This window comes from Labeo rohita, chromosome 1, assembly GCF_022985175.1.
Source record: "Labeo rohita strain BAU-BD-2019 chromosome 1, IGBB_LRoh.1.0, whole genome shotgun sequence".
NCBI classification, from domain to species: domain Eukaryota; kingdom Metazoa; phylum Chordata; class Actinopteri; order Cypriniformes; family Cyprinidae; genus Labeo; species Labeo rohita.
In genome coordinates, this window is record NC_066869.1 from 17575556 (window position 1) to 17602304 (window position 26749).

Genomic DNA, 26749 nt, shown 5'->3' on the forward strand with positions numbered 1-26749 from the left:
GCGTGCATCCGCTGAATCCCGAGTTCCCGTTTATTTATAGTCCCCCACACGCGCTCCTCCTTTGAGAATATCCTGATATCCTGTGAACACTTCACACCTGCTCCTGCTACCATTTGAATATCTGGACCCTCTAGGATATTTGGGTATCACTGTTTATATTCACTTATTTGTTTGCTCCCCCACGTAATCCTCAAAGGATCTCACATCAACAGTGTTTTCGGCCGTTTTAACACTTTTATTTAAAGCAGAGCAGAGAGAGGACAGGAAATGGAGAACGGAAGCAGGAATTTTTGCAAGCCAAATTTAAACTTGCATCACCCATAGAGCAGTACAGCTAAATGTCATCTGTCTATTTTTTGGGGGTAACTTAGGATAGATGACCACATGAGCACATGACCAAAGAGGAAAAAATAACTATTTGTTCTGTAGAGAAGATTAAGGCATGATTTTGCAGTGGTATAATTTTTTAACATGAAAGTTATAAATAGATGAGCTATATATATATATATATATATATAGCTATATATAAATATATATATATATATATATATATATATATATATATATGATTGATTTTGATATATATAATATAATTTTCCGTAATGTAAATGTAAAGAAAATGAATAAATATTAAGAAGTGATAGAAGTGAATTATATATATATATATATTACACATATTTTTTATATGTAATTTATTCATGCCTATACTTTTTTACATTTTATGTCTATTTACATGTATTTATTTATATAATTTAAGATGGAAATTGTAGTGATCTTTTTCTGTTGAAGTTAAATACATTTGAATTAATTTTATATATAACGAAAAAAAAATAGAGTCCTCTATCCTGTAGGGATTTATTTATTTATTTATTTATTTATTTATTTATTTATGTTTAATTAATTAATTAATTTATTTAGGCATTTAATTTATTTGTCTATCGGGCATTTATTTATTTATTTATTTATTTGTTTAGACATATAGTCATGTGATTTATTAATTTATTTTGGTATTTAGGCATTTATTTATTTAGGTATTTACTCATTTAATTTATTCATTGATTTATTATTTATTTAGGCATTTAATTTATTCATTTATTTATTTAGGCATTTAGTCATGTAATTTATTTATTTATTTATTTAAGCTTTTTATCAATTTATTCATTTATTCTGGATTTTAATCATTTATTTATTTAGGCATTTAGTCATTTAATTTATTCATTCATTCATTCATTTATTTATTTAGGCATTTAGTCATGTAATTTTATTCAGTTATTTTGGATTTAATTTATTCATTTATTTAGTCATTTAATTTATAAATTTATTTAGGCATTTATGCATTTATTTACTTAGGCATTTAGTCATTTAATTTATTGATTTATTTAGGCATTTCATTTATTCATTTATTTATTTAGTCATTTAATTTATTCATTTATTCCGGCATTTAGACATTTATTTATTTAGGAATTTAGTTTTTTTTAATTTTTTCATTCATTTATTTATTTAGGCATGTCATATATTCATTTAATTTATTTTTTCATTTATTTATTTAGTCATTTAATGTATTCATTTATTTAGCCATTTAGTCATTTAATTTATTTATTTGGACATTTATTTATTTAGGCCTTTGGTCATTTAATTTATTCATTCATTTATTGATATAATTTATAGAATGATCTATATGTGTCTAAACAAAGTGAACATTTAAAATCACTCAAAAATTTGAGGGTGACATTACAGATCTGGCACAAAGCACTAGATTGATTTACTTTATTGATTTTTCCTATTCAGAAAAATCATTATTAGCCTTTCAAATTCTTAGCATGACTTACTCTGAATCTTATTTTCATAAAATCCCCCAATTGCATTTTCTGGCATATCTCTTTGAAGCTGCCGTCCACTCATGCATCATCAGAGCGCATGCACTGATAGGTATGCTATGAATGAAAGTCTCCGGGGATGGAGGAGCACTTGTGCCGAGCGTTTTGAAGCCAGCGGGACCGTTTGATGTGGTTTGTCAATAACGGGTACTTCCCTTAGTAGACTTCGCCTGTGGTTTGCGTTCCAAGTGCAGACATTTACTGAACCGGACCACAGCAGATAGGTTTCCCTTTAAAGCCCCATCCTTAAGCTTTTCATTCGTCAGCACTTAAAAATATAACCAGTGCCTGTGATCGCACGCCGTCCCACCTGGATTAATCCGCGATTTCATCACATTTGATAACTGTCTGGCCGGCGAGATAAGGCAGCCGCCCGGATAAACTCTCAATGTCAAAGAACTTTGCCGCTTTCCTTGTTTGTCTCCTGCCAGCTTAGGCTTTACCACCAAATTAGGGCTCGTGTTTGTCCTTTTGTGGGGTTTGATCTTTCTGTTCATCCTCTATATTGAATAACGCAGGTTAAAAGCGAGGTGAACGTGTACCTTTGATTAGCTTACTCACTCTAATAAGGTAGAATGAGACGGGCTGATTCTTATCGCACCATTTTGCCAGAGTGGGCTAATGCCTTTCCGCCTTCATGCAGTTTGAACAGGCTGAAAGTAGATATGTGTGTGTCTTTAATCTACTGTACACACCAGCAGGATCCAGTCTTGCGTTCGCCATCTGGGGTCCAGTGGGTTTTGAGTCTTTTTTATTGTCATATGTTTCTACCCACATCAGTTTTTGTGTATTTGTGGCGTATTCTTAGCTCCTCTCTCATTGTGAGAATGGCACCAGTGAGAAAAATTAACAGCTCTGATAGGACTCTATAATTGGAGACTCAATGAAGCTTTGAATAGAAATTAGTCTCAGCCGACTGCAGACTCCGCTATGAAGCACCGCTGAGCATTCTGCTGTAAGCCTGGTCTGGTCTAGTCCAGTTTAATGTCGCAGGCGTACAGCAGCTGGTGTTTTGTCTTGCAGTGTACCGATCAAACTGTGCACACTCTGTCCCCGTAGAATGAGACTGCAAATAAGTGTGGAAAATATGTGCTGCACTTCAGGTGATAAAGTACCTTTTTTAAATACCCCACCAGTCAAATGTTTTGAATAATTAAGATTTTGTTGAAAAAAGAAGTCTCTTATTCTCACCAAGGCTGCGTCTGTTTAATCAAATAAATATGTTTTTTGTTTTCCAGCAGTTTTGTGTATTTGAACTCTTTCCAACAGTGACTGTATGATTTTGAGATCCATTTTTTCACACTGAGGACAGCTGAGGGACTCATATGCAACTGCTACAGAAGGTTCAAACATTCACTGATGCTCCAGAAGGAAAAATGATGCATTAAGAGCCGGGGGTGAAAACTTTTGAACAGAATGGAGATGTGACATTTTTCTTATTTTGCCTAAATATCATACTGCCCTTCAGAAACTACAGAAGATGCATACATGTTTCCCAGCAGACAAAATAAGGTAAATTTACACTGATCTTCAAATTCAAAAGTTTTCACCCCCCAGCTCTTAATGCATTGTGTTTCCTTCTGGAGCATCAGTGAGTGTTTGAACCTTCTGTAATAGTTGCATATGAGTCCCTCAGTTGTCCTCAGTGTGAAAAGACAGATCTCAAAATCATTCATTGCAGGCAGTTTAACTGTTCAGGACAAACAAGGGACTCATGAACAACTATCACTAAATAAAAAAAAACAGCTGTGGATCATTCAGGTAACAACACAGTATTAAGAATCAAGCGTATGTAAACTTTTGATTTTATAAATTCAGCTATTATTTTCTCTTCTGGACTATATGTAAATGTCTTTTATGTAATATATCTAATTCAGGTCAGTACTACATAAACAATAACATGCATTTTGTATGATCCCTCTTATTTTGGAAAAATAATTAACATTTTTAATGATTCTGAAAGGGGGATGTAAACTTTTGACCTCAACTGTATAATTATTAACGGTTCTCATTATTGACAGTACTGAAAACATGGAAACCGTGATAAATTTATATATTTAAAATAATTCTTTTCTTCTGAAATTGCATGATACGCAAGCTTGCAATTCTGACTTTTTTCTCAAAATTGTGTGATATAAACTCACAATTGCAAGAAATAAAGTGACAATTATGAGAAATAAAGTTAGAACTGCAAGATATAAACTCTTTTCTCAGAGTTGCAAGTTTATATCTTGCAAATCTGACTTTCTAACATAATTACCAGGTATTAAGTCAGAATTATGAGATAAAAAAGTGAAAATTGCAAGTTACAAACTCTCATTTCTGAGAAAAAAGTCACAATTGTGAGTTTAAATCTCACAATTTTGAGAATAAAACTTAGAATTGTGAGATGTAAACTCAAGAAAAAACTTGCAAATGCGAGAAAAAAAAGACAGAATTGTGAGATTAAAAAAAAACGCAATTATCTTCTTAATTTTTTTTTACTCAGTGTGGGAAATGGGCTTCCATAGTCTTTTTTCAAAAACATAAAAAAAAAAATGAAATGAATAAATAAATTCAAACATTTTACCAGTAGTGTACACAAAAACAAAAATAAATATATAATAAAAATACAATAATAGATTATAAATATTATATATATAACCTACTTTGAAGTAATATATATATATATATATATATATATATATATATATACACACACGAAAATATAATGTCAGCATTATGCAAACTAAAGACCCATATTGTGGAATAAACATACTTGGAAGCATACATTAAAAAATTCGCTAAATAATATACCTTTTGAACATCCCTGACACGTACTGTCTAATTTTTTTTTTAATTAATTTTAATAGCAAAACACTATAAAAATGCTACAGTAAAAACTTGTCAAATATGTCTCTATATGCTGAGTAACTGTAATTGTGACATTTTAGGGAGTTTTACAGTAAAACACTGCTCAGTGTACAGATTTTATAACTAAAAACAAAGTTGTCTTATAATGAACAGTGACGCTTTATATTTGACGGTATCTGGTTTAAATCATGTTTAGTGTTTATCACTTATTTACATTAGGTTTTTATGTTGCATATTATGTTTTTGAATGAATGTTTATTGCATTATTTTAGTGTTGTGTGTTACCATGATGGTTTTTGTACAGGTTTATTTTTTTTTACAGTATTCTACTTTAAATATAATTTGATTTGCATTGCTCTAAGTCTAATCTGCCATACAATATGAGATGGATCCATGTCCTGTGGCATTAATTAGCAGCAGGGCTGCAAACACAGACCCCTCTTGAATACATTGGGAAGAGTAGTGCGAGATGGGATTTGGCTTTTTTCTTTTGTAATTTGCCTGTTTTTGTCTCTATTTTGAAAATGTAAGATCTTAAATTTACCCCGTATCAACTGTGAGGATGTTTCCTCCAGTCTAGATCTCAAAGGTTTTGTGATGTTGTATAGCTCTGGGCTGTTTCCCAATCCAAATGTGAGATGTAATGAGTCATAAAGCGGAAGTGAGGTGGACCGTACACTCGGCATGTCCCAGGTTCATTAAAATGACCAAGGCAAACAATGAATTATTGATGTAGTGGGCCGCCGTTCCAAAAGAATGTTTTTGTGGATCTCTCGCCACAATATCCTCGAGGTCTAATTGTACGGACACTTATTTCCCACGGCAAGAATGGTTGTGTTTTTTTCTTAGCACGAAAACTAAAGGCTGTTTTTGTTACATGTTTCCATGTCTACAGCATAGGCTCTGACATTTGGTGTAAAGTGATACTGATGATCTTTTCGCCTACAGCGGTATGTCAGCACGGATGCAAACACGGAGAATGCGTGGGACCCAACAAATGCAAGTGCCATCCGGGTTATACAGGAAAAACATGTAACCAAGGTAAGTGCTAAAGTGTACATACAGTATTTTTAAACGCAATGGATTGTGTTTGAAGTTCACCAAAAATCACAATAAAATTTTTTAACATTAATAGTGTAATAAACTGAAATAAAGTACAGAAATAAACATGAGAACATGGTTTTTAAATTGTATTTAACAACCTAACAAAAAACACTTTTCCACAATACACACACACACCAACATGTATTTGTAATTTATTAAATTAAAAATGTTTTAATATAAAATACAATTGGAACATATCAACACATATTTATATAAAAATGAATTAATATATAATATGTGTAACACATTTTATATATATCATGTATTAACAATGTTATTTTAATATCACTGAGATAATATTGTAGTATTATTATTTTGAATCTGTTTTTATTTTTCTATTATTTATTTTTATTAGTAATTGTGATTTCTAGGCATTTTTATATATATATATATATATATATATATATAATTTGCATATATATTTGCATCACATTAATATATATATATATATTATATTATATTTTATATCTATTTTATTTCATTTTATTTTATTTTATTTTATTTTACATTCTATTTAATAATGTAACTTTTGATTTTAAGTTTTTACAGTTTTATTATTTTTTTTAATGTAAAAGTGTATGTAAATACCCTCAGAGTGTAGTTGAGAACTTGATAGAACAAAATACATTTATTATTTTTATATATATTAATTTTATTATTATTTTTTTTTTTAAATTAAATAAAATTAAGAAATATTGCCCTGGCAGCTAGCTGAAATAAAGTTTTATTTTATTTTATTTTATTAACAGTATTGTAACTTATTATTTTAAATTTAAGTTTTACAATTTAATTTTTAGCTGAGAACTTGACAGACAATATTTTATTATTTTTTACTTTTTAATACAATTATTTGTAATAATTAAAAAAAATAATACAATTATTATTATTATTTTTATTTATTTATTTATTTAATTTAGGGTCTGGGCAGCTGCTAACCATGAAATTACAGGTTATTCTGAACACCATAATCATAATAAAAATTTTGCATGCACTTAAGCATATGTGTGTGAAAACTTAGCATCCATGTTAATGACCCTAAATGAGAAACTATCACAAAGTTTAGAAAAAAAAATCCTAGGTTATGCAATATTTCCACAACTCAGTTTTGTATTACGAGTCGATTTGACCCAGAACATACTGTAATACAAGGGTTAATTCAGCCTCTCTATTACAAAGCACCAATTTGTCACTTGCATTATTTAAAAGCCTCTGAATGTAGATGTCACCCTTCAGCTCTACACAGAACAATGTATTGTCTCTAATGGGCTTTTGTATTGAGTCATATAGTGATTCAGGATGTGAGGTTTCCCTTAAGCAGATAATATCTCAATTACTGCCCTAAGAACCCTGCACCGAAAATAAAACGGAGCCGGGGGACTAAATTCTGTCTGAAGTCGTCTCATCAGAAGAACGCTGGCGTCTGAGATAACCCCTGATTTAAAACAGCACATTTCCATTTGAGAGGAGAAGACTGAGAGACTTAAGCAGAGCAGTCTCTGCCCTTGGAAGGCAAAGGGAGAAGGTGTAATTAAAAGACGGGAAGGAAAGCGAAAACAATCCCCTCTGGAATGTGGAATAGAATCTTTTCGATTTTCCCTTGCGTCACGGTTTCATGTCAGGTCGATGAGACCGCTTTTGCCTTGCTGCACGGGGCGGAAATGTTTTCTTTTTTCATGCGCTTCTATCAGCTTCGCTAGGCTCTCGTGGCAAGAGCGATTAAAAGAATCAGATGGTTTTTAGAGGTAATGACAGATGATTGTCATGCCGAGGGCTGATTTGTCTCGCGCGCTTAAAACTTTGACAGGTGCTGGTTAGCGCGGACACCTGGGTGGCATATTAAAATCATCAGTGCAAATAATCAAGTCTTTAATTTTCGGTTCGCCTGACTGAAGTGTTTTTGTTTATTGCAATTATCTGTAGCACAACAATCAGCATGCAAATTCAATTATATCACACAAGATGCCCAATCAATTATATTTCAAAAAATATTGTAATAATGGCTGATATTAACTGATATTAGTCTAGTTGATACTTTTACGTTTTATCCTAGCAATGCAATGATTGCTGCAAGCTCTCCCGAGCAAGCATTTCTAGTTAATGATTCTTATACAGTATAATATAGCTAAAATACCAATATAAATGCAAGTGCACACTCAAACCTGATTTACATTACATTTGCAGTCTGACAGATTGATTTACTTACAGTATTCATGCAAAAAGTAACACATAGGAATAGGTTGGACTTTTGCACATTAACACAGACTTTATCTAAAACTAAAATTAAATCTTTTATTAAATCAAATAATTAATAAAATAATAAAATAAAAGAAAATAATTTGATGCAGTAAAATGCACTAAAACTAAAACTTATATAAAAAACTTATATATATTTTATATTATATATATTATATAGGACTATATAGACACACACATATGGAAAACAAAAACTACTAAAAATGACAGTTACTAAAATTAAAATGAAAATAAAAATGGATAATATAAAAACAGATTCAAAATAATAATATTATAATAATAATATTTTATATACATAATAATATAAAATAATAATAAAATAATTAAAAAAAAAAAAAATAATAATAATAATTTATTGCAGCTAGCTACCAGGACAACATTTCTTATTTTGATGTACTTTTAACTTGGTGCAGTAAAATAACTAAAACTAATAATAATAAAAAAAAATCGTATGTATATTATATATATAGGACTATATAGAGTCCACGCATATGGAAAACAGAAACTACTAAAAATGACAATTACTAAAATTAAAATAAAAATAAAAATGCATAATATAAAAACTGTCTCAAAACAATAATATTATAATGTTGTCTCAATTATATTAAAATAACATTATTTTTAATATACTTTTTTTTTTTTTTTAATTTGGGGTCTGAGCTAAACATGAAACTGCAGGTCATTGTGAACATCATAATTATAATAAACATTTTGCATATGTGTGTGAAAACTTTGCATTCATTTTCATCACCCTAAATGAGAAACTGTCACAATATTTAGAAAGATTTCCTAGGTTAACAGTGTTAAACGTATTACATACTAATTCAGTTTTATATTAAAAAAATGCATAAATATGTTGATATGTTGCATTTGTATTTTCTATTAAAACATTAAACTTTTAAAATTTATATAGAGAGAGAGAGAAATTTTCAAAAGCAGATCACTCAGATCACAATTTTCAGTTAATCTCAATTAAAGTGCATCTGGGTTATTTTAATTAAGTAAAAATAACTACAAAAATACAGCCAACTAACACAATAAAACACAATAAAAACATGCTAACAATAAAAAAAAAATATGATTTTTGAAAAAAAAACAAAACCCTGCCATTATCTGTTTTTGCAAATAAACTCTTCATATTTATTTATTTATTATTTTGTGCACCTGCTATCAAATTTTCACATTTTATACGTAAACCAGGCTCTCAGTGTTAAAAGGATCCACCACAAGTGATTAGTGTGCAGATAAACCATGAGGAGAGCTGAACAGAAATAATGATAAAGAGCTTAGTACTAAATCCACGGCAATGAGGTGGGATAACACCCACAAAGTTAAATAACCAAATCTGGATTTAAAGGTGATGCGTGTCATTGTTTCAGTCTTGAAATACTTTCACCTACCCCAGTTTAACATGCAAAGACAAGTATGCAATTTTTAGGCTGATTTTTCCACCAAAAAGTGCAAACACTGGGCTCTGTGGTCCTACTATTATATTTATAATAAATATGCAAATGATCTGAGGTGGGACAATCTGTTCACCCAAATCAGGATGTCATGGTTTGGCTGGTCACACACTTTACCTTTAGGTTAAATTAGATACTTCATAGAAATGCATTCTGAAGACATTTTCTTTAGTTGAACATTGGTTGACATTTGTCGTCTTGATCTTTACAGACACACAGATCTCCCTGGTGACATGTAGGGCAACAGTTCATGTAACTCAAACTCTAAGTACAGCCTGCAAAATGCCATGAAGAGCAGCTGTAATAAAAGCAATAAGTCTGTGCATCATGATGCAGTTCTGACTGTAAATTCTGACTAAATATAACATAGTCATAATCTTTTTTTTATTTTTTAATTTGCAATTAAAATACGATTAGCATTCACCTGCTTTGATCTGCTCGATTGTCAGCAGTTGCTCTTCACTGTAACATCACTGTCATGGAGATGATATGAGGCAGATGGGCATCTTTGCCCAGAACAAATAAACTCATTAAAGCGCTAATCCATTTAGGAGTGAAGTGACACAGAGCTGAATTCGGCTCTCCGTGGATCAAATCAATTTAATAAGATGCTAATTTTCAGCGGGGGTCTCTGTAAATGAGAATCTGCTTACCTGCTGTTCCCGAGGCCTGTCAGGAATCCATTACGGGGCATCAAGTATCGCAAAATACTTTCAGACATTAAGATCGAGCTGCTTTTTGGTGAAAGTACGTGTAACAATACGTCTTCTGTGACATTCTCTTTATAGTCCATGTTAGACGCTCGTTTTATTAAAGGAATAGTTCACCTGAAAATTCTATCATAATATACTCACCTTTGAGCTATATGAATTTATTTCAGCTGTAGAACACAAAATGCTTTTCTTACTTAGATTTTTTGTCTTGTTTCCAGCCAAAATATCTAAAAATTCATTTTCTAGACAAGCAAAAATTATTGTCTTGTTTTCAGAAAAAAGACATCAAATTTAAGTGAGTTTTTGCTTAAAACAAGCAAAATAATCTGCCAATGGGGTAAGCAAAATAATCTTTTTTTAAGCAGAAAACAAGATTATTTTGCTTACCCCACTGGCAGATTATTTTGCTTGTTTCAAGTAAAAACTCACTTAATTTTGACATGTTTTTTCTGAAAACAAGACAATAATTTTCACTTGTCTAGAAAATCCTTCTTGATTTTAGAATTTTTAGATATTTGGGCTGGAAATAAGACAAAAAATCTAAGTAAGAAATGCATTTTTTGCAGTGTACCAGCAGTTTTAACAACATCTTTTGTGCTCAACAGAAGAAGCAAGTGAGGGGTTGAATAAATGAGAGAATTTTCATTTTTAGGTGAACTGTCTCTTTAAAGGAAGCATATCATGAAGCTTCTGCTGTTAGTGATTATTTTTAATATCATGCATAAATTGTCATGACTACTTGACAGATATAACTAAAATAGATGTTCCAACATAGTCTCCTGTTAAACCTTAAGCCATTTGGCAACATACTAAGATATATCACACGGTTTGGCTCATGTAAAATCTACTGTACAACATTTAATTAGTTTGAAATGAATGCTGGCTGACTTTAGACATTTTTATAAATCGGTCAGGCTGAGATAAATAAACCAGGTTGATCAGACTGAGAGACCAGTTTAAACCTGTTTTTGTTTATACTGATGATGCACATTTTCAACATTGGCTTATTTTGATTGCAGAAACTTAATACAGAAGTCTTAAAGTTCAAAGAAAGGATGAAAAACATCATGCAAAGCTAAGCTCTGTTTGGATACAAAAAACCTTGACTAACATTACATGTAGTCTTCAGGGCAAACATCAAGTAACAACTGTAAAATATAGTCTCTTTAATATTTTCCTTGATGTCTTGTTGTTACAAAAACATAAAACTCACATGTGGATGCACAAATTTCAAAAGATGACAGGCTACATCACAAATGTTTGATTTTTTAGCATGCCAAAGGCATAATAATGGTTAATGTGTTTTGTGTTTTGAAAAACACTGTTCATTTCCATGCATTATTTAGGAGTCGGAAAGCCAAGCACAGCTGAGGGGATTAAATGGGATTCTTTACATGTCATCATATAATTAAGCTGTAAAGCGCCGGCATTGTTCTGTAACACTGACATTCCCTCCTCTCATCTTTTTTTCCCAGTGTCAATCACAAGCAGTTGTTGGTACTGTACTAGGTATTTTTGAAAGCCGAAGACTGTAAACACTTTAAATACCACATGCTTTAGCCTCTCTCCACCACTATTTTTAGATCTGGTCTTATTTTGTAAATTGCCTATAATAATGTCAGGCTATTCTCTAGAAGAAAAGGGGTCAGATTTTTCCAGTTATGATGGTTGATCCTCTCCATGTAACTATTTTTTATTTTCTCCAAAAATCTGATTGATGAGGTGGAAAGCAAAATTGAAAATTGACTTGTGCTTTCAACATGAAACGGCACTGGCAACCCATTTATGTTTTATTTTTGAGAGAAACAGGAAATTTGACAAGACATGTAGGAAAAGTCTTTTTTATCTGTCTAGAAAATAAATGGATTGTGAAGAGGCCTCTTTATATGACAGGTGGTTGGAGTGACCAAAAAGGAAAGTATACATATAATACATTAAATAAAACAGATGCATGCTTTTTTCTTTATAACATTCATTGATGTTTCAGAATAAAAACAGAGACATTTATTAAAGTCTTAATGAAATCTAAATTGACTCTACAGTTGATAACAGTTCAACGGCACTAGTGTGTAAAAATATAAGAAACAACAACGAAGTGTCTTTAAAAACACTATTTTGTGCAAACGTCTTCCTTCGGTCACAGATTCAAATCTCATTTTGACCATTTAACAGCTGAGCCCAAGCCTCTGTTACTAATTTCGAAAATGTCACTTTAGAACTTGTAATGAAGGAACCTTGAGTTGCTTCATTGAAACCTTATTGTTTTACTGTATTAAAAGCTCACTATGTTATGTACAGTATTAAGAGAGATAGATGGACTGAGCGAGTGTGATCTGATACAGCATTAATTCTTCAGTTCAATCTCATATTCTCTGATTTACACAATAAAACATTAATTTGAATGTCCGCTGAGGAAAGCGATATCTTTGTCGTGATATTCTTTCATCTGTTAAAGGTGATTTTCAATGGCAGCGCTGCTCAGTGCATTTGTTGAAAGTAAAAATAACTAACTTGTTTACACCCTTATTTCACTCTCTTTCAATATAAAAGTCTTTACTACTGACTCACTCATAAAAACAGTCAAATTCCAGAAGATCTGGCCGAAGTAAGGCTTCTCTCGGCGGGTTCATAAGCGCTGAACAGCTGCTGACGCCCGAGCTCATATCTCTGAAAAATGTTCACACGAATTTTTAAATAGACGTTATCTTTATTAACAAACATCTAAACAAATACATTCTTGCCTAAAAAACTCTTAAAACGACATTCCGTGACACAAAAACAGTATTATTTATAAAATTATAGTGGATTTGGGTGTCCGCCATGAAACTCGCTGTGAGAAATACTGCAAGCAGAGTGATACAAATGGTGAAACAGTTGGAGTTCTATTATCACTAGAATATTGCACTCCTCTCAGCCAATCAGATTCGAGGACCAGGAAGAACTGTTGTATAAATATATATAATATATTCCAGTTTTTATTGTAAAAAAATCAATGAACATTATAAGGGAAAAAGTGTGTATTTATTTTACATTTTTTAATTTATTTGTTTTTATCAAAGCGATTTCTTTATTTATTTTATACATCAGAAATGACTTTCTCCTGATGTGACCAAGGGAGTGTGGGTGGGGAAAATATGAATGAATATTATCATAGCTTGCATTTCACAATGAAGCCCTGTTCCACATTATTTAGCTCTGGATATCCTGAAGTTAAAAGCACCGCCAGTGCCGTTTCATTTTATCGTCTCATTTGCATATTATCTTTACTGAATAATGTTATTATTCTCCTCTACAGGAATACGGCCAGCTCAAAGGTGTGTTTTATAAATGTTTTTGTCCACGTTGTCCTGTGTGCTGTTATCTGTGTGTTTTCCTTACTCCTAAAGAAGAGCAGGGCTATGTTAGCCCCCCATTATGGCACAGTCACCCTCCCGTTTTTGTTCCCATGGACCACCAGCCGATTGCGGTGCCTTCGGAGGGTGAGCTAATCCTGTGTGTGTGATTTTCTTGTAAGACTGCTTACCGGATGATGCCTGCGTCCGTTCCAAGCGCCACCCCTCTGGCCCACGTGCATGGTGCAGTCTGCTTAGCCCAGCGAGAGTGAATACTTTCCCTTTAGCAGATCCCCAAAGCCTCCACAGGCATGGCCGGAATGACACGGAGAAAGCCATGCATGCCTTGGCAGAAGCACACACACACATAAAGCCTTTAAGAGGCTGTTCTGTTTCACCCTGCTCTCTTTCTCCTACACACACATCCTGTCTGTGTCTGTCAGTTCCTCTGAACTTCTAAAGCAGGGCATCTTTCATCTGTGAGCATTCAAGTGGCTGCCCGGCTGCTCTCCTCCGGTCTATTTCTCTTTAACCTTCTGCCTGTCTCTCCTCTATCTCAGGCCCATCTCCAATTCCCAAACAAATATCCTGTCATTCAAAAAGTGTCTGTCATGTTATTGTTGTTGTTGTTGTTGTCTGCTTCTGAGGTAATTCTGTTCATGATTTTTTCAACAGACCTGCAGTATACTTTGTCAGTTTCAAGTGAACTGACCATGGTAACAGTAGCCAAAATGTCCAACGTTATTGCAGTCATTGTTATGGTGAACATTTTTTTTAGTAGTGGTAAAATTATATGTGTATGTATGTGTGTATTTATTTATCTATCTTACTATTCACATTTTTTTGTCCCTGCCTGAACAATGTATAATATAATATAATATAATATAATATAATATAATATAATATAATATAATATAATATAATAATTTGATTGATTTAATTGATGGGGAGGGACAAAAATGTGCATTTAATGATATTAATGAATTATTTTTTATTAAGATCTATATTTGTGTGTGTGCATATATATATATATATATATATATATATATAAAAATAAAAGCAGATGTTTAATACTACTACTATTATTAGGATGGACAAAAGGTGCATTTTATTATTTATATAAAATTATTTATTTTATTAAATTATGTATGATATCTATATACATAATGTGTAATTGATATATATATATATATAATAGGTATAATAATAATAATAATAATAATAATGTAGCAGATGTTTAATGGTACTACAATTATTATTATTATTATTATTATTATTATTATTCACATTTTTTTCTCTCTGTCAAAAAATCTATGGATGGTGGACGAGGGACAAAAACTGCGCTTATAACTTTGCAACTTAATATAATATATTTATATTATAATAAATTTGTTTAAATTATTTTTGTATTTTTTATTAGATAATGTATATTATGTAGATGTGTGACATATTATTATTATTATTATTTAAACCATGTACAGATTTTTTTTTTTTTTCAGAAAATTAAAAAAATATATCTTTGCTTGTACAGTCTTAACAATTTAATATATATATATATATAATTTATTATTTTTTTTTAATTCTGTATATATATGCTTGTATATATATGAATTAACAATAACTGTAGTAACTGATGGGCACATTTGTTAACATGGTAAATGTTTTAAGGGTGGCACGATGGCTGATAAATAATCTCTTTAATCAGTTTTTTAAATGTTTCTTCAGTGTTCATAAGTGCAGCACTCAGAATAGGCTGCGGTCACACTTCCCATACGGTGTGAACTCATTTAGTCTACCTGCTCTCTGTTCTGGGTTTTCAACACCTTCACACCTCCTACCCTCCATTTTCTCTCTTCAGACTGGACAATTTATTTCTTTATTTCTTATCATTAGTTCACTATGTGTTGCTGCTCAGAGCTGTCTCTTGTCAAGTACGGCTATTCTGGGAATGTGACATTTCATTTCTGCTGTTTTCAGCTTTATTTGAGCGAGCAAAGGGCCAATGAGTCTACTGCGATGGGTTAGTCTCCTCTTTCACCTCTCTTGACAGAAGCACGAGTTGCTTCGTTTTTCTAAACATCTTTCAGAGATGAATTTGTCTGCATGCTGCTCAGAGAGTCGAGTTACTGCCTGAACCACTGAGACTTCAGAAAACTCTACAGGAGAAATATAGACAAGAAAGAAAGTCAAGATGGAGATGCAGTTCTGAGATTTTACAGATGACTATCGCTTGGAATAGTGTGTAAGCTTTAGACATTTTAGTTTTTAGGTAATGTGTTATAATTTCTTTAAGTGATAGTTCTTTTGCCCACATGAAATCCACGAGAAAAGAATTTGTCAAGGAAAGGGTCAGCATTAGTCAATTGTGTCCCCAATCATCATGCCTAATTAGGAATTTAAATTCAGTCTGAGTGTGTAATCACAGCTTCAGTGGCTGTGTGCGCTTAAAAAGAAACATCTTACGGTTTCAAAAGGTGGTAAATACTCAGCCCAATTTTCTTGCATTGCATTGAAATGTTTGAACTTTGAAACTGAGAGATTTATGTTGTCTCTGTTTTGAATATAGTAGTCGACTCTTGCTAAGATGAATTTGGGAAGTGATTGTAGCTGTCCTCACCCACCTCGACTAATCATTCCAGCGAGTGACCTCCCACCGGTGCCAATTACCATTAATACACTGCGCCATTCATCTATTTAAATCTGTGCCACCTGTCAAATATAGGCAGCACGCGCTCCGCTAGAATGCATTCCGCACATAACCCACCGCTAAAGATGGCGCCATTCTCTCAGAACTGGGCCATGCCAAAGACACTCATGTACGGCAGCCAGGAGAATCTATTTTCAGTGCGGTGCAAATGAGACTGCAGGCATCACGCTACGTGTCTGGCCTATAAACTTGACTGTGTACCTTACAATATTGAGATCTAAGTGATGTGTAGCCCAGCTGATTAACCACGTGGCCTAGACTTTAGGATATATGGGTGAGCACAGATTAAACTACCGTATAACCAACCCTTGTACTGTTTATTTCAAATAAAAATGAAGTATTGCTTTGCCTTGGTAAAAGAAAAACCTCTTGAGTTAATTATTTTTAAATAGTTGTTAACAAATGAGAGCTGTTTTTGTGCTAATCAGTAATCATTTAAGTGGTAAATAAACAATTAAACAATCGCTTATTGTTGAGAATAAATAGATACAAGAATCATTTATCAAGTAATTAAAATATGTGCTACTCAGTAATCATTTGAGGAGTGGATAAACAATAAAACAATCACTTATTGTTGAGAATAGATAGATAAAAGAATCATTTGTCAAGTAATTGAAATATATTGTTTAAAAAAGTCTATGATAAACTAATTAAAAATACACAGGGTTCTTGAAATGTACTTGAATTTAACTTTTTGGAATTTAAGGCCTGGAAAAAAATAGCAATTTTCCTAAATAAGTACTTAAAAAGTAGAAATAAGCATTTGTTTCAGTAAGCATGTATCTTTTCACGTCCCAATCGGATCGTGTATCGCTAATCATTTGATCCAGATCGGGACTTTGAATGGCGTACTGCAAATCACACTTCCAATCATTGATTTAAATTAGAACTTCGGAGCGGGTTAAAGAATCTTTTTATTCAGATCGGGACTTTGGAGCGGGCTTGTGAATCATTTGATTCTGATCACGACTTTGTGAACATTTAATTCTGATCGGGACTTTGGAGCGGGCTTGTGAATCATTTGATTCTGATCACGACTTTGTGAACATCTAATTCTGATCGGGACTTTGGAGCGGGCTTGTGAATCATTTGATTCTGATCACGACTTTGTGAACATCTAATTCTGATCGGGACTTTGGAGCGGGTTTGTGAATCAATTGATTCTGATCGGGACTTTGGAGCAGGTTTGCAAATCGTTAGATTGGAACTTCGGAGTGGGTTCATGAATCATTAGATTCAGATCGGGACTTCAGAGCAGGTTCGCGAATCATTGATTTAAATTGGAACTTTGGAGCGGGTTCGAGATTTATTTGATTGAGATCGGGACTTTGGACTGGGTTTGCGAATCATTAGATCAGAACTAATGATATATTAATAATTGAAATTAGCTTTTATTTCGTATATTTATTGCTGTCATTTTAATTCGTGTTAAGTTTTAGTCATTTTGCTTTAGTTTTTTTCTTTAAAAAAAAAAAGATGAAAGATGAAGATACTTTTTGATGTTCATTCATGTTTATCGTGCTATAAACTAGTAAAGAGGAAGATATGATCGGTTTACGTCCAGGTTAAACTGAGGCACTACAGTGATCTGTCAGGACACATTAAAGAGTCACAAAACAGTATTTATTGTCTGAATTCCTTACAAAATGACCAAATTACAAAGCTCAGATGTTGTTTCATACCAAAAGTAACTTGCTCTCTCTTGTCTGTCACCGCATTGTCAGTTACCCCTTTGCGCCTTGATGTATGTACGTTAGTGTTTTCACAACGAGTCATATTGGCGGCACTAAATGTAAACAATGCTGCTGAACCAACGAAACTCACATATTTTGCTGATCATTGCTGATAAAAATGGTCAATTATTGTCATGTTTTGGGCTGTACTAATTGGTCTGACAGAGAAAAACATCTGGAGTAATACAGACTGCCAAAATTTATAACAAATCAAGGAGAAGAATCTGTCTGAGGAATGAAAGCCGTTTGTGGTTAGCCTAACTGAACCAGGATTTCAGTTAGATTAATTTTGGTTTGTCAAACTATTGGGCCCTTTCCTGCTTACTAAACCCTTCTTCATATCATTTAGCAGCTTCCACACATTTTTTTTTCTGTGGTTTAGACATAAATTAGCAGAACAGTATTCAGTAGTACATTAACCATGCCATTGTTTACATTCGAGTATCGCCAATATGGCCGCAGATTCGGGTAACTGACCAAATTGTGACATAATTGCCAAACCTCGATGTATCTGCTTTATATGATGTGCCGTTGACGTTCAATCTGCTGTCCTGAAGTTAGGTTTTAAAGATGGTTATGGATAAAGTTGTGACTATATGGCAGTAAGATAGTGTTCAAAGTCTAGAAATAGGTCAACAGCTTCCAAGTTTAGAACATTTTTAAATATTCAAAGTCTGGAAATGAGTACATTGTTGACCTTTGCAGAGTTGTCAGAAGGAAGACGTTCCCTTTCTGTGTGTCAGTATCAAAACCCAAAACCAGACTCAGAGTGTTGGAAGCTAAAGAGCAGGTTTGTGTCCTGTGGAGTGAGACGCTGAGGTGGGCCTGTCCAGACACGGTGGCCTGCGGCTTCACCTTCTTCCCGCAGACGCCACCTCACAAGTTTGAAAGGATTGACCTTTCAGATTTGACCTGTGGTTTAAGTCTAATTCTTAACCCCGCACGGCCGCCCCCTCTCGCACGAGGATGTTCTAACCTCCCCCTCTGTTTTTCTGTCTGCAGACTTGAACGAGTGTGGCCTCAAGCCTCGGCCGTGTAAACACAGGTGCATGAACACGTACGGGAGCTACAAATGCTACTGCCTAAACGGATACATGCTGTTGCCTGATGGGAGCTGTGGAAGTGAGTCACATCTCGTTGTTTTGCACGTGGTGTCCAGCTGTGTCAATCGTTGCCTTGTTCAATAGCTCTTCAACACCCTGCTTGAGAAGTATGATAGTGCTGCCCAGCAGGGTGAATCACGGTGTCTATACACTGTTTATACAAGCTAGATTTTCACAGGCTTTTCAGCAGATTGTTTCTAAACATCTTTACAAAGAAAAAAATGGATAATGCAAAAGGTGTATGCATACAACATGACATTTCATTTAGAGAAGATAAAATCGGTATTGTCTTCTGAATTTTATGTAGTATTCTTCTGTTTATAAATTTAATTTAATAAAAAAATAATTTAATTTAATTTCAAATTTCAAATCTGGATTTAAAAGGTTTATTTTTTTCCCCCTGTAGAATTTTTTTTTTTCTTGTTAAAAATAATTATATTTTTATAGTTTTGTTTAGAGAAGGGAACTATAAATGGTTTATTTTATTTTATTTTATTTCATTTTATTTTCCCCATACACAAATCCCCATACACAAATCAGATCATGCAAAAATTGCAGAATGAATGCATTTTATTTTTATAGTTTTATTTAAAGATTCAGCAGAATTATTTTACTATTTATTTTATTTTATTTCTTCAAATATGCATTTAAAAGTTTTTTCTATACAAAATTATTCTTGTTATAAATGGTTTTATTTTTATAGTTTCATTTAGAGAAGAGAACAAAGACTTTAGCATTGTCTTTCTTTTATTTTTTTTTTATTTTATTTTTTATTTTATTTTATTTTATTATTCTCCAAATATGCAGCTGAAAGTTGTTGTTTTTTCCCCCTTTAGGAAAAACAAAACAAAACACAATTTTCCCTCCTGGATTTTATTTTGTATTTATTTTTTATGTGTTTTCTTTAATAGTCTCTCTTCCTGTACACAAATCATTCTTAGAGCTCAGGGCGTCCCTCAACCCTGCAGAGAGCTTTCAAATGACTCACAAAAAAATATGAGAAAGCTGTGAACTTCAACCCTGCCAGTAAAGGCTAAGTCTTATTGCTGGCCTTAAGCTATTCTCACTACACCAAGTGGCCCGTGCCTGTGCTTGCCCGGTGCAAAATGTGCTTCCAAGGGCCTGGAGATTCCACTCTCTGATAAATATTTTCTCACCACCCTACAGCTCACACTTCAGCAAACACCACTGAATCACACAGTTAATCAAAGTGCGGAGCGGCTCCTGTGATGTGGGTGGTACAGTGATTGTCAGTGCTTGGATTGCAGATTATTGCATAGTTTAGAAAGGTTGGGTGCTGGTCTGATAAGAGTCTGAAAGGGTCTGCGTGTTTGGCTCAAATTATTCATAAAAAAAAAAACGTCTTCTGAAATAGGCTCCAGCACTCAATGTCATATAAATGTTATAGTATGCTGACTTGTAAATTTATTACTTGTAAAACTTATTTTATTATTATTATTATTTATTTTTAAAATAAACTTTAATACATACTACTACTGCTACTACTAATAATAATACTAATAAATTATAAAAAATAAAGCATGGTATACCACATGCAATGAAATTATTATTAAAAATGATTATTATATTATATTATAAAAAATAGAAAACATTAATTTATAATAATAATAATCATCATCATAACTTAAAAATATAACATAGTATGAACAATGAAAAATAACATCATAAAAATACATTTGGAAAATATTAGTTTATAATATAAAGTATTATTATTGTTGTTATTATTGTTGTTTTTGATTATTATTATTATAAAAATAAAGCATGGCATTCAACCTGCAATGAGAAATAATTATGAATAAAAATACATTTAGAAAGCATTAATTCATAAATAATAATAACAATAATAATAAAACTCAAATAATAATATTCTCAAAATATATATACTCAGCCAGAATGGTAGTCTAAAGTGAGTAAATGTTGCTTAAAATAAACATCAAACATTATTTTAAAACATTTAAGTAACATTTACTCAAAACTCACATCAGGCCAGTATAATGGCCTTTTAATATTATTTTTATTTTAGATCTTTCATTCTGGGCCAGTATATGTTGATGTATCAGAAGAATATAGAAATATAGAACATGGAAACCTAGAAATTATAGAAACCTCCCTCCATCTTCTTCTCAATTTTTTTTTCAGAGACTTTAGGGAATAATTAAGTTTTATTTTTGTTTTTCCACCTGCATTAGCAGGAACAATGTGCCATCTTCTTTTCTCCAGAGTGTTTTTTACCTTGCTGTCTCATGGAAAATGGGTTGCACTGTGACGACCCCCTCGACACCGATGTTGAGAATGTGGAGTGGTGTTTCTCCGCAGGGCTAATAGATCACTGCACAATCTAATAACACAAGGTTATCTGCTTCACTGTCCATTTCCTTCAAGGCCATGAAGCTAAATGTGGAGTAGTGTGTTCCCTTCTCTGACCTGTGGCCTTGCACCCCATTTAATGGCGATTCATCTTTTGTCTATGTTCATTTGCTTGGCTGCTTATACAGTATCAATAGGTGACTTCGTTTTTTATCTAAGTCTTTTATGCTTACCTTTTATGCTTACAGTAAGTGCTATTGTGTTGCACTGAAAGTGGCAGAAATATGTGATTGTGTGGTAAGTGCTAAATCTGGTTACTGTATGTTTCCGTCAGATGCCCGGACATGCAGCATGGCGAACTGCCAGTACGGCTGTGAAGTAATGAAAGGAGAAGTTCGCTGCCAGTGCCCTTCCCCAGGTCTACAGCTGGCTCCAGATGGCAGGACCTGTGTGGGTATGTGTTCATGGGTAATGCATTTCTGCAGGAGCTGATTACAATTCACCGCTTTACTTCCCAAAGTTTCCTTGAGCTTTAGAGATAAAGTTCATTGTTATTTTGTTGGAAAAACATTCCTCCAGTTCATAATAACCATGTATTTAAAAGTGCCAATAAATTATGTCGATAAAAAGTGGCATTTATTTTTCAAATTTTATTATCAAATTCATAGTGTATAGTATAAATTAATTTTATAAATTATATGTACATTTCAAATATATATATTTTTTAAATAAATGATGTATAAATAAACATTTTCATCAATATTATTTATAAAATAATATTTATATATAAAAAAAATGTCATTTATTTTTGAATAATTATTTTATTTTAGTATTATATTATTTAATAATTTATTAATATTGTCTTTTCAGTCCTTCTATCAATGGCATTCATTAAAAAGTGTCAGTAAATATTATACATTGTTTACTACTACTAATAACAATAATAATAATAATAATAATAATATGAAATAATACAATATAATACAATATGATTTATAAATCAACATTACTTTTACAGTTATTTATAAATTATATAAATTATATATAATGTATTTTTTTAAATACATATATATTATATATATATAATTGCCTATGGCAAATAAAATATGGATATTTTATTTTATTTATTAAATAGTTTATATTTAATCTAATTAGTAGATATTTGTTATTGAATGTTATATAGAATGTTTTTTACATAAGTCAAAAGTTTATATATATATGTATAGTGTATGTATGTGAAAAAAATATATATATGTGTGTGTGTGTGTGTGTGTGTGTGTATAAAATACTTAACATATTAATAATTTTAATACATTTTATACATTTTATTTGAATACTTTTAATGGCAAATTTAAATATGTAGTATATGATGCTAGAAATGCCATTTTCTGGGAGCAAACATACTGATAAAATGTATAGGCCTATCTTGAGTGCACTGTAATTTGCCTTAAATAAAAGCATCTGTTAATTTGCATAACTGTAAATAGATGTAGACTTCAGGCAGAAAAAAAAACATTAAATAAAAAATGATATGACCCCTTTAAGTCAGAAGAAAAGAGAGCACGATCTCTTTGTGCTCTTGTTGTCTTTTGAATATGTGACATGATCTAGACATGTTTTTTTTTTTTTTATCGTGGCTGTCAGAGAAGATGACAAAATTTTGCACTCAACGTATTACAAAAACACAGCCGCTTTCATTCAAGGCTGCATTCCTGCTACAGAACCTTAAAGATTGCAATAGTCCTTGACAACAGAGCTGAGCTTCTTTCTTTTGATCCGGTAATTATGCTTTAAGTGCTTGGATATTTCATTGTGGCATTCGTTAATGACTGCCTTAATGGCATGCCATAGTCACAGAGACCACATCTTACATAAACATTTTTAAGAAGCCCATATTCACATCATCTTAACCACACAGTTCACTAAATCACAAATGGATTGCGACAAATTGAGTCAGTTAACCTGTGGCACTTTAACACACACTTATGTTGAGCTCCACTACTTGCATTTTTTTTTTTTTCACCTTTCTACCTCTTTTCTGGAGGCTATGAGGAGGGGAGTGCAGAAAACAGTGTGAGTTTTTTAAAAGAGGACCATCAATCAGAGACTGACCATCTTAATGTTTCACAGCACAGGTGTTCAACTCTTCAGGTATTTCAGCAGAGGACTTTTATTGCTCCGAGGAGGGCAGCTTGGGTTAGATGGATGTCTGTACATGCACACATAAGTGTCGAGTTTGCTGTACGCTTCTCTCAGACTCCTGCAGAGCCTTCACACACCGCTTGATGCATATCGCAATTTAGCTAAATGTTAAATGCACATATGGCAACACAAAATATCAAAGCATGTATGAGTCAGTCAACACCTCAAAAATGAACCTGACAGCATTACGTAATATATATGTATTTACATATCATAAATAACTGTGTTATGACTTTGAGTGAAAGAACCAGACTTTAATTCCTTGAGACCTTTTTAACTTGATCCAGACTGGAGCATGAAATAGTGGAGAAATGATTGACTGGTGTGTTTGTTTTGCAGATGTGGATGAATGTGCAACAGGTCAAGCGGTTTGTCCGCGTTTCCGTAAGTGCATCAACACATTTGGGAGTTACATCTGCAAGTGTCATGATGGCTTTGATCTGCAGTACATCAACGGGAAATATCAGTGTTCAGGTGAGCGGTTTTGAGTATGTACAGAGGATGTGGTTTGTCATTTCAAAAATCTTTCAAACGATGTGAATCAGCAATCTGTCAATTTGAACTGAACATTCTGAAACACTGAAAGTTTTCCTTTTGTCTAGAACTTTGTCTAAAAAAATCTTTGTGATATTAACTCCTGATATTTTCCTGCCAACAGCAGATGTTTTGTGCCAAGTTCAGGTTTTAAATAATATAGTGCCAATTTTTTTAAATACCACTACTTTTTTCAGTTTTATAAATAGATAACAATATGGTCTGTTCCAAAACTTAGCGTGTTGCCAGTAAGAGGCATTTTCATGTCTCATAGGTTTGCTTTCAAAAAGTGGGCAGTATAAAAATGCACTGCATTGGCATCCTTGCATTGGCTAGTTGTAAGAAGCTATTGCATGTATTCTTCACTAGAGATGGGTGTTGAGTTTGATAGTTTTTAGGAACCAACGAAATTGCCTCGAGTCGATACCATAGAGTATTGAAATGCATCTTGTCGTTTGGTACCAAATTTCGCTACCTAAGGAGTTAATCTTGTCAACGTGCCAATAAAGTGCTGGTGATTGGCTCTGGTGAGGCATCACGGAAAACAGTAGGTGATTTAAAACAGCACTGCGCAGATTGATCTGTGTTTGACAATGGTTGTTTTTTTGTTTTTTTTTAAGATGTGAATGAATGCTCTTCAAATCAACACCAGTGTGGTCCCTACGCCACCTGCTATAACACACCTGGTTCATACAAGTGCAAGTGTAAGGATGACTACAGAGGTGTGGGCTATGACTGTAAACGTAAGTATGCAGACTAAAGAATTACTGCAATTGCATCATAACAGGTTGCTGCAGTAAAAATTATGCGTTTTTAGGGGCTCAAGCAAGTAGCGCAGAAACCCTATTGTTATTGTTAGAATGGTCACGGATCAATAATTATCAAAAAAAAAGGTGAACTTTCAACTGACGCAAAGGGATGACTAAACGTTTATAAGGGGCAGGGCCACTTTTAGTAAAATGCCTATTTTACTATTATACCACTTATGTAAGAGGTCAATCTGAGGTCACATGAAAATCACAGCGCTTCAACCCTTGGTGGCACTATAAGAGGGGAAAAAACATAAAAATGGCTATAACTGTGCAACCATTTGTCCTATCAACATGAAAATCGGTGTGCACGGTCTTGTGCCACAAGTGTCTACAAGGCTATTTGTGTATCTCAAAAAACATGGGCACCATTGGCCGATGAATTTTGAGCTCCTGTTCAACAAGGTTAATGGAGGCCAATCAGAATGAAACATGGTGGGCCTATTCGACTCATGATCCCAAAGGTCTGAGCGATATTGCATTTTTCAAGGGTGTAAATGATTGTACGTTGCACCGTTTTTCACACATACGCACAACATTTGTATCATACAATAGAACTCCTCATTCCAGACATCTTTGCAGAACCACTGCTGTCAATCAAATTGTTTGTTAAATGATTGAGAAGATAAAAAACATACTTTTGCGAATTAGTCCTACAACTCTCTAGACCAATAATTATCAAAAAATGTTGAAAGTATTAGGAAGGAATTATAAGGAAGCTATAACGGGGTGGTTTAGAAAGGGGGCCTGTCCAAATTTACCCCAAATCCTATAAAGCCTAAATGAAAACTCAAAACTTCACGAAACCTGCTGAGCACATGTGACAGGTGATTCTAAATAAGCATGCAAAGTTTTAAGGAGATCAGACTGCAGCTGGCACTATAACAATCATAAGCATTAAAAAACATAATATTTCTATAGTAAATTACCTGGATTTGCCAAAAATGCTTTTTAAAATCAGTGATATATGCTGAAATGCCTTAAAGCGCTTGATCCCTGGTAATCGCTGCTTGCAGCCATATTTATTTATTTATTTTTATTTAATTGCCATCTGTTGTTCCATAAAGAACCTTTAACATCAATGGAGTCTTTCCATTCCACAAAAGATTCTTTATAGTAGATAAAGGTTCTGATCACTAAAAGGTTCCTTAAGGGAAAAGGTTCGTTTTGAAACCTTTTTTTATGAACAGTCTGCAATGCTACAGTGGATACAGAAATCCAAACTGAGAATAAAATTAATATCACAACAATAAAACTGTCTAATTTGGATAAACGAACACACTCCATGCATAAACTAATCACATTACAGCTCAGGCAACAATTTAATTGGTCCCCATCTGTTCTCTGTTGCTGTGATTCTGATTCATTTAGATTAAAAGCAGCTGTATAAAGTAAAATAAGGTGGAACGGTGCTTTCAAAAGCACTTCAAGATAAAGGTTTGGAAAGGCTTAAGTCAGGAGTCATTAGTATAAAGGTTTTTGAGAGCTGAGGCAAGGTTATCATTAAGAGGTAGAAGGCATACAGTCAACCCTCGAAAGGAGATAACCAAGCAAAAGGCTGATCACAAACGCTGCCAGGAGATTGATGGACTTTGTAGGAGCTACAGGCGTTTTTTTTTTGTGTCAAAGGCTGGCTTATATAGGAGAGTGGCAGAAAAGTAGCGCTGCCACCTAAGGCAAGAGACTACAGGCTTTTTTCAAGCACTGGTCAGTTTTAAGATTTTGCTTCCCTAATGTC

General features: G+C 33.0%; 1 protein-coding gene across 6 annotated transcripts in view; it reads left to right on the forward strand.

Annotated features, from left to right (window-relative positions):
• The window catches only part of npnta (nephronectin a), a 65022-nt gene that overhangs the window by 25384 nt on the left and 12889 nt on the right, over window positions 1–26749 (forward strand). For 2 of the 6 annotated variants that reach the window (XM_051107265.1, XM_051107279.1), the window contains 6 exons: window positions 5679–5771; window positions 13650–13742; window positions 19038–19157; window positions 21801–21920; window positions 24008–24142; window positions 24823–24945. In XM_051107265.1, coding sequence (XP_050963222.1) covers window positions 5679–5771; window positions 13650–13742; window positions 19038–19157; window positions 21801–21920; window positions 24008–24142; window positions 24823–24945 — 684 coding nt within the window. The remainder of the gene's footprint in view (window positions 1–5678; window positions 5772–13649; window positions 13743–19037; window positions 19158–21800; window positions 21921–24007; window positions 24143–24822; window positions 24946–26749) is intronic. The other 4 variants (XM_051107271.1, XM_051107288.1, XM_051107296.1 and 1 more) reach the window with 2 other exon arrangements.